Raw genomic sequence first — 9,271 nt, 5'->3', positions numbered from 1 at the left:
AAAAATCTATATTATTTACCGACATGAATGTGGTTCCCATTTCCTGGAAGGTTCACACACACACACACGCGCAGAGAGTGCATGAAACTTAAAATTCAACTTGAAAAAATTGCACTCCAAATTAGATATAAATTAGGGGATATCATTTTTTTTGTCTGACGCTTTACTCTAGCCTGATTGGGATTAGTGGCCCAATTTCTTACATCACCCCATCCGAAGAGTTCTTCTCCTCCTCTCTCGTTGGTGCTTTGATTGAGCTTAGGACACTCGTGGCAGAAAACACACGTTTACGCAACGTTTCTCACCGGCTGGAATACATGGAGCAGCGTGACGATGGTTTCCAGCAGCAGTTTTCCAATTTTGAGCTCACGATGGATCGCCGTTTGGAGTCTATGGAAATCTCCCAAAATCAACGATTGGATGACATACGTCAAGAGTTCCGTCAACAGAATAAAGAAATTCTCGCTGTTTTGTCTATGAATCAAGGTCATCCTTCCAACACCACTAATGATCCTAATGCTGGGATTTTGGGGTCAGCAGGCCCTGCGCGGAATCTGCGTCTCACAAATTTAGATCATCCCAGATCCCGATCAGTAAAATTGGAATTCCCCAGATTTGGATCGGGAGATCCTTTAGATTGGATTTATGCAGCGGAACGTTACTTCCAATATTTTCACATTCCTGATTCTGAACGACTTCTATTGGTTTCGTTTAATTTGGACTCTCCTGCATCATGTTGGTTCCGGAGTCAATACCAGGCGGGTCCATACCCGGATTGGACTACGTTTGTTGCTGCACTTCAACAGCGTTTTCGTCCATCGGAGTTTGAGGACTCAGCTTCTGCTCTTTTCAAACCACAGCAAACAGGTACAATTTTAGAATACCAATAATATTCATATTCATATCATGTGAGCAATGTTTTTTTTTATAGATTCGGTAGGGTACTGGGTCAGTGGTTACTGATTCAAGAAGAAGTGAGTTACTGATTTAATAGTATGATTCGAATATGAATTTGAATATATATATATATATATATATATATATATATATATATAAATTTATATTTTATATTTAATTATATAATAAATATTTTAAATAGTGCAAATCATCCAAAATTCAAATCTAGTCTAACGGTAGATATTATAATTTATTAAATGATATAATAAATATATTAAATGGTACACATTAATCCTGTAATATAGGAAATATTTTTTTTCAAAACTGGCACAGGTTGAATCGCGATTCACCATTGGGATCCGATTTTAAGAGCACTATATGTGAGGTTAGCTCTTCAAAAGATTTTTTTTTTCCTGATTTGAACTCAAAATCTTGCTTAGACATATATATATCACTTAAATCAACCTCAAGTAATTTTCTTGTTACCTTTTTATTCCATTTTCATTACATTTTATATTAAACTGCAGTTTTTATCCAATTTTCTTAACATAGTTTTTATCCCATTTTCAATACATAGTCTTCCAGCATTATGGGCTAACATAGGTAAATCATATTCTTTACCGACAATATATAAAGAGTAGGTCAATAAGGTTCCCATTTCCTGGAAGGTTCACACAGTGCAAGAAACTTAAAATTCAACTTTAAAAAATTGCACTTCAAATTATATATGAATTAAATCCTAATGGCAGATTACGGGTTGCCGCAAAAAAAAAAAAAACAGAAGAAAACATTCTCTCCCCGAGTCTTCAGCTGATGCATGGGTCCCACCTTAAGGCGCTGATTGAGGGCACCACAGACACAGAGACCTGGACCTACGCTATCCTCTGGCGCTCTTCCTCCTCCTCCTCCTCTAACCGCTCCCTCTTGAATTTCGACCATGGCCACTACAACCCCAAAGCGTCGTCGTGTAAGTGCCTCCCTAAGCAGGTTAGCATTTTCGGGTCGCCTGTCACCGTCACGGTCACGGACGAAGGAGTGGTCAGCGACGAGGAGTGGTTCTTTAAGATATCGATGGATCAGTCCTTCGCCGACACAGAGGACTTGCCCGGACACGCTTTCTTCAATTCGAGTCCCGTTTGGGTAACCGGCACAGATCAGTTATTGGCTTCCACGTGGCAGAGGACCAAGTGGGGCCACAGCTTTGGGATTCGAACCTTCGTTGTCATACCCTCCGAGAATGGGGTGCTGGAGCTGGGCTCCACCGAGCTCATACTCTGCAACACTGCGCGGCTGGACGCGATGTTCGGTTTCCTCGTTCGGACTCGGTTACTTGGCCACCTTCCCCTACAACATCTTCGTGAACAAATCCGGTAACCTCCTTTTTCTCCATTTCTTTCTTCTTCTATTTTTATCTCTTTAATTTGTCAGTTATCTTTTGTACTTGCTTCTAGATTATGCAAAATCATAGAATTGATCCAGAATAGTACTGAAAATGTATCCCTACAAATCAATCGTGTCTTTATTATCTTAAAATTTCACCCTATAATAACCCACCCTTCAAGTTGGAATTATCATTATAAATTATTTTGTTTGTCCACTTGATATTGAATTAACAAGTTGACTTAAACAGCTTGCAGTCTTCGAACGTTGAAAGCTGGCTTGAAAAAATAGATAATGAGATAGAGAATTGCGAGCAAGACACCTCATATAAGCCATTCCCAGGCAAAGAGAAGATCAATGATTTAAAATGTCCATGGCCACTATTGACAGACAATTCTGACAAAAGCACCGATAGAACTTCGTATTCATGTTCACACGATTATTCTGGCCCGTCCAGAATTTTTAGTATATAGTTTCATTTATAACATATAAGTTTGTGGAATTTTGTATTTGAGTTCTATGCACGCGATAATTGAACTTAAATATGAGAGGAAACATAAGACTAACTATATATTGGGAGTGTGGAGTATTTAAGTATGATCTTTCTAATGTTGTATGAGTTAGAAAAAGAAAATCTCATTCACATTTCATATTGTAAATATTGTCGTCAAGATTAAAAAGTTTACCAAGACAAAAGGGAACAATGATCAAAATGTTACTGTTCACGCAATTATTAACCTAACTGCCACTTGAACAATGTTATTTTTCAATATGTCACGTGTCCAAGTTCGCTACAGTAGAAAGCAAATTTGGTTTGCTAATGTGGCATGTTTCTGGTCGACATCATGTTCGCTACTGGGAGTAGCGAACTAGTTTACAATAAATGCCACCTTCCTGTCCACCTTCCATGCCATATGGCAGATGTAGAGGAGTTTGCTACCCATTGTAGCGAACTACGTCTGACTACTATTAAAAAAAAATCGTTCGGCCACGTGTCTGACATTCAACAACTTCGATGGGGTGGGTAGCGAACTTGGTCTAACGGCTACCCCTTTCCCCATCCCACCAAACCTCTCTCCCTCTCACTCTCACTCTCTTCCTCTTTCTCTCTCACTTACACTTTCTTTGACTCTCTATCTCTCTCTACATCATTAAGGTTAGTATTTTAAATATTTTTATTTATGCATTATTTAATATCAATTGTTTGATCTTATTTATTTATAGGCAGAAACATTAGGTTAGAAGATTAATTTGTTTATTGAGACAATAGGATAGAAGGTATGTATATTAATGTTATTAAGGTTAGTATTTTATATTTATTTATGCATTATTTAATAATATTAATTATTTGATATTATTTACTTATAGGTAGAAAACTTAGGTTATATGAATTTTTTGTTTTTTTGAGACCATAGGATAGAAGCTATGTATATTAATGTTGTTAAAGTTAGTATTTAATATTTATTTATTTATGCATTATGTAATAATATTAACTGTTTGATATTATTTATTTACAGGTAGAAAACTTAGGTTAGAAGAATTTTTTTTATTTTTTTAGACCCTAGGATAGAAGCTATTTTATTAATGTTAATAAAGTTAGTATTTTATTTTTCTTTATTTATGCATTATTTAATATTATTTATTTGATATTATTTATTTATAAGAAAGAAACATTAGGTTATATTTTTTTAATGTTATAATATTTGTGTGTGAATTATTTTTTATGTTAAATTAAAATTTTGAATTATGTTAAATTGTTTTTATTTTAATAACTTAGATTTTAGGTCTCTTAGGTAATAAGAGATGTTTACTTTTTTTCTTCCCTTAAGATATAATCCATGTTTATATAATCTTATATTAATTTATGTCTTTAATGTTTCTAAAGTGAATGTGGATAAGTTATCTACATTCGCTCCCAAAACGACGTCGTTTTGGGTTGAAAAATTAAAAAATTATAACAAAAAATACTATTATAACCCTGAAATAACTTATAATTACAAAAATACATTGATTTTCGCCTCAAAACGACATCGTTTTGGGCTCAATGTAGATAATTTATCTACATTGACTGTAGAAAAAGCGAACCCTTAATTTATATAGACGTAACTATAATTAATTTTTTCTATAAATAGATCTATGGAGCATCAGGACCCGCCCTAGAGTGTGATCGACCCAAGTCCCTTTGACCGTTCTCTCCTGACGTTGCAGGAGAAACACATCTCCACGCATGTCTGGAACACGTCGGAGGATGCAGATGTCCGGGATCGTGTGCTTAATGTTAGACATGCTGCCATACACGATCACACGGATTGAACTTATGATTGAAATTACTCCCCACATGTCAAAGACAAAACACATGGTAAGCTTTGGGTCACATGGATTCGTACCAAAGCCAAAAATCCTGACCAATTATCAGAAATAAGACATATTACGTGTTTTTGAGTCACATGGATTCGTACCAAAGCCAAAAATCATGACCAATTATCAATATTCTCCCCGAAAGCAATGATAAATTAACAAATGAAATTTTAGTTTAGTTGTTTGTGATCTTGAGAAAGTGATTGACTAACACATGTGTGGATGTTGTTCCATATGCCTATAAACCATTCATTGCCGCCCTTTTTAAGATATGCCCTCATCCTCCATGGACAACCGTCATTGTGATTTTGAAAAACCATTATCAGCCTTTTCGTATCACTTTTTTCTACAACGGTTGTGTGTTGATTCGCCATACAGTATTGTTTTATTGCCATCTGTACATCCTGCTTGCTCTCAAACACTTGGTCCTTATAGAGCTCTTGACCCATCTGCCAATTTGGTGTTTGTGCTTCATGCATTTCATCACACTCCTGATCTGGGTGTTCCCGGTTAATATTCGTGTAATGGCTTATTTGCGACCAAATCGATACAGTATCCTCCCCTGTATAATCCCATATGCATGACATTATTAATAGTTTTTGAAATAAACTAAAACCCCATTAAAGTAACTAACCTGCCACTGGTGATGGGTCATGCATTCCGACAATGGCCAGTGAAGGAATCAGTTGACACAATGCACTAGACGGCTCCCTTTCGAAATCACCATCAACGTCTGTATCCGATGAGTCACTGTCAGGAACAAGACCTTCGTCCACCTCTTCCTCGGAACTATCCGTACGCCACGCGGGATCATACATGTCATAGGCAGGAATCACATCTGAAGGCATTGTTAGTGGGGTGATTGTGGTGGGGTGACACGCGCCTATCTTTCGAATTGACTAGCGGCTCCCTGTTAATGTCGATCGAGTAACTGCAAGGAGGGAATGTTGTCTACTTGACTGTCCGCCAGTGTTTAGTTCCGCATACAATTCAATGAATGAGGACTCTCCATGCTGTCGAAATGCGTTTATTACTAACGCTGCATCTTCATCCTTGACAACCTCTACAGCAACCCACTGCACCGGGTTATCGGAGGCGCATCTAACAATCAATCGAGAGAGGGATTGACCCTGATGTAATATTAGCTTCTTGTATATTATTTTCTTCAGGTCATTATATTTGCATTGGAGGCTTATGCGGAGCATTTTTGTATCTCCTTCAAACACTTAACCGTTCGGTCCAAAATATCTCCTCCCATTGTAATATAAAATGGCGATTAAATCATTGCTACTCTCACTCATTATGTCGTCAAATATGTAATACAAAATGCAAGAAACAAGAAGAAGATAACGAGGTTCTTTAAAAAAAAAAAAGCAGATATACAAATTGAAGGTAGGAGGGGAAGGGAGGGGGTATAAATAGCACTGAGTTCGCTATTACATATAGCGAACTGTAACTGTCGGCAGCTAGTTCGTTGGCCCATGCAGCGAACTTGCAAGGTGCTGCCACTTGGCACATAGTTCGCTTTCCCCTGTAGCAAACTAGGTGAGATGCTGCCACATGGCACCTAGTTCGCTGGCCCATGCAGTGAACTAGTAGTGTGCTACCACTTGGCACCTACTTCGCTGGCCCCTGCAGCGAATTAGGTGAGCCGCTGCCATATGGCACACCTAGTTCGTTGGAATTGGCAGCGAACTTGTCCATGTGTCCTGCCAACTTGTCAGAGGACAGGGGTATTTATTGTAACCTAGTTCGCTATTCCTAGTAGCGAACTTGATGTCCACCAGAAACGTGTCACATTAGCAAAACAAGTTCGCTGCCCACTGTAGCGAACTTGGACACGTGGCATATTGGAAAATAACACTGCCCACGTGACATTTGGGTAAATAACTGTGTGAACAGTGACATTTTAATCACAGTTACAGACAAAAGCCTATAAGGCATTAAGGCCTTATGAGCTACTGCCTCTTTACTAAATTAAAAGGAAAAAAAATATTAGCCTATAGGGCTAGATCATGGAACACTTTTTTCTTTCCATAAAATTGCAGGAGACAAAATTAGTTCTAAAATTTCAAATTAGAACCAATCTGGTCTTGATGTGATAGGTAATTATGGACATGCTTGCTAAGTTGCACATTTTGTATTAAGACCAGCAAATATTTTGGATAGGTTAACAAAACTATACATCCATGAACTAACATAATTTCTTACAGATTAATTTCTAGATTTTTTTTTATCCGAGCATTGTCAAATTTATATCGGAGTGATGCACCCAACAACACCATTTTCTCTAACAACTCTTTGGAACTAAGTTATGTGTTACTTCAATCAAATGAGTAGACAGAAAATCATACAAACCTTGGAGGGAGTTGGGGTAGTTATTTACTCTTCATAGAGTTCACCTATAAGTAGGGGTATAAATAGGTATGCTTTGGCTCAAATAGGCCAGGCCCTGTGTAAAAAACATTGGATCTATCCTGGCCTGTTAGCCTGTATAAACCGCAAATTCCAAGTATGATATGACCTATATTTAAAAAATAAAAGCCTTGACCTAAGCCTGTTTAAGCCTATTAAACATTCAACAATTAAAAGAATAACTAAAATAATATTTTTTATTATTCAAAATTATTAAAAATAATTATTTTATTTATATTATTTAAAATAAATAATATAATCTAGGCCATCCTGTAGGCTTATAGGCCCGATATGTACAAAAAAGCTTGTGGCCTATTTTCTAAATAAGTTTTTTAAAAGCCTAGGCCTGTTCTATTTTACTATTTATAATAAGCTAAGTCTGACCTAATATAGGCTAGGCCGGCCTAATCCATTTACACTCCTACATATAAATATGACAAAACAACAGTCAATATTTTAGAGCTTGTCTAGGGTGTTGTTTTTAAGTGTAACCTTATTTTTTAAGTGGGGTTAGCATTTATCATTTCACATGACACAAAAAAAAGGGAAAAGTTCACCAATGCCCCTGTGATTTGCTTCAGAATCATCTATGCCTCTGTGATTTTTTTTTTATCACATATGCCCTTGTGTTTTGTAAAAAATAAAAAATCACAGGGGCATAAGTGATAAAAAACATACCCTTTTGCAAATCACAGGGGCATATGTGATAGAAAAAAAACCACAGGGACATAGGTGATTTTGAAGCAAACCACAGGAGTATTGGTGAACTTTTTCCAAAAAAAAATTACGGCACACAAAACGAATCTCTATAACATTACACAATCAGTTTTCCTACAACATAACTCTTATAAAACCCTTTTTAAGTTTAAGTTAAAGACAAAAGCTTAAATTAACTTAAAAATTAAAATTAAAATTTATTTTGTGATTATATAAAAAAATTAGTTTAGTTTTTTTTTTAAAATTCAAGAAAGAAAAATTATTTAATGTGGTAAATTATAACTTTAAAAAAATGGTGTACATATTAAAAAAATTCCTCTAAGAGCTTCTAATTTTTTTTATGAATTATAAAATTCTTTTTTTTATATAATAAGAATTTTTATAAAAACATTTGGCTAAATTCTCTTTAAGAAATAGAAACTAAAAATAAAAACCACCTACGGAGGATATGTATGTTTGAAGCGAGGGAAAGGCCAATCTACGACCTAAGTTAGCTCATAAAAACCTAAGGTTAAGTTGATTATATATTCGTATATTGAAAAATAAAAATAATTGAACTAATGCTTTCACAAATTCAATAACACAGAACTTTGCAAAGAGGCACCAAATGGCACATTCCTTTCTTTGAATTAAGTCCACAAATCATTGATACTACATGGACAATGTATAATAAAAGCACACATGATTTTCTTTAAAAAAAAAAAAAAAACATTGGTAATGAGGCACCCAACAGAACCTTGTTTGCTTTCATCAATTTAATCCAATAAACCATTCATACTATGTCGGCATAAGTAAAACTATCACACAAAAATACCGCCAACAAAATTGTTCTGGTATGGAGCAACATGCAACAATAAATAAAAAAAGGGTTTTATAAGAGTTATGTTGTAGGAAAAGTGATTATGTCATGTTACTGAGATTCGTTTTCCGTGCCTTTTTTTTTTGCTTCAAAAAATGCGGGCTCTACAAAATGTTGTATGTGTAAGAAATTTTACCATGTCATGTTAAAGGACAAACGAAAATCCCATAAATAAATAATAGACACAACACAGGCTACAAAGGTTTTTTTTTTTTTTTTTTTCCATCTTTGCCATATGCATAAAACCTTTCTTCACTTAGTTCCTTCAGACAACTTTGATAGACTGAATTCTTGCTATATACACTATTGCAATTTTAAAAAGGGATTCAGGGTTTGTATAAAGGGCTAGGACCTAGCTGCATGAAGTTGGTACCAGCTGCATGAATCTCTTTCATGCGCTATGAAGCATGCAAGAGGATCCTGGTTGAGAATGATGATGAGGAATAGGATGAGTATACCTGTGTGCTGGTCTCCATTGGCGATAAGAAGCAGAACTGTATACTTAGTTTTAGGCTGTGCATGGAGCGGTTCATAACCAGTTTTAACAAAAACCGAACTAAACCAGTTTTAAACGGTTTGGTTTTCAAACCGAACTGGTTTTCTTCTTTTAAAACCGGTTTTTAATTTTCTAAATCGGTTTGAAAC

At 35.7% G+C, this 9,271-nt stretch overlaps 1 protein-coding gene across 2 annotated transcripts; it reads left to right on the top strand.

Annotated features, from left to right (window-relative positions):
* The first annotated feature begins 360 nt into the window (after window positions 1-360).
* LOC133318460 (transcription factor MYC2-like) lies at window positions 361-2,890 on the top strand. 2 transcript variants are annotated; one of them, XM_061520464.1, is made up of 3 exons: window positions 361-867; window positions 1,679-2,267; window positions 2,528-2,890. In XM_061520464.1, the coding sequence occupies exons 1-3, from the start codon at window positions 372-374 to the stop codon at window positions 2,748-2,750; spliced, it is 1,308 nt and encodes a 435-aa protein (XP_061376448.1). In that variant the 5' UTR covers window positions 361-371; the 3' UTR covers window positions 2,751-2,890. The 2 variants fall into 2 exon arrangements, with proteins under 2 accessions (XP_061376448.1, XP_061376449.1); XM_061520465.1 differs by having other exon boundaries at window positions 2,535-2,681.
* The last annotated feature ends 6,381 nt before the right edge of the window (window positions 2,891-9,271 follow it).

The sequence above is a fragment of the Gastrolobium bilobum genome, unplaced genomic scaffold (genome assembly GCF_033153095.1).
Source record: "Gastrolobium bilobum isolate Gb01-03AN ecotype WA unplaced genomic scaffold, APGP_CSIRO_Gbil_v1 utg14936, whole genome shotgun sequence".
Taxonomy (NCBI): Eukaryota; Viridiplantae; Streptophyta; class Magnoliopsida; order Fabales; family Fabaceae; genus Gastrolobium; species Gastrolobium bilobum.
The sequence above is the reverse complement of the archived record's forward strand: the minus strand, read 5'-3'. Positions and strand labels throughout refer to the sequence as shown.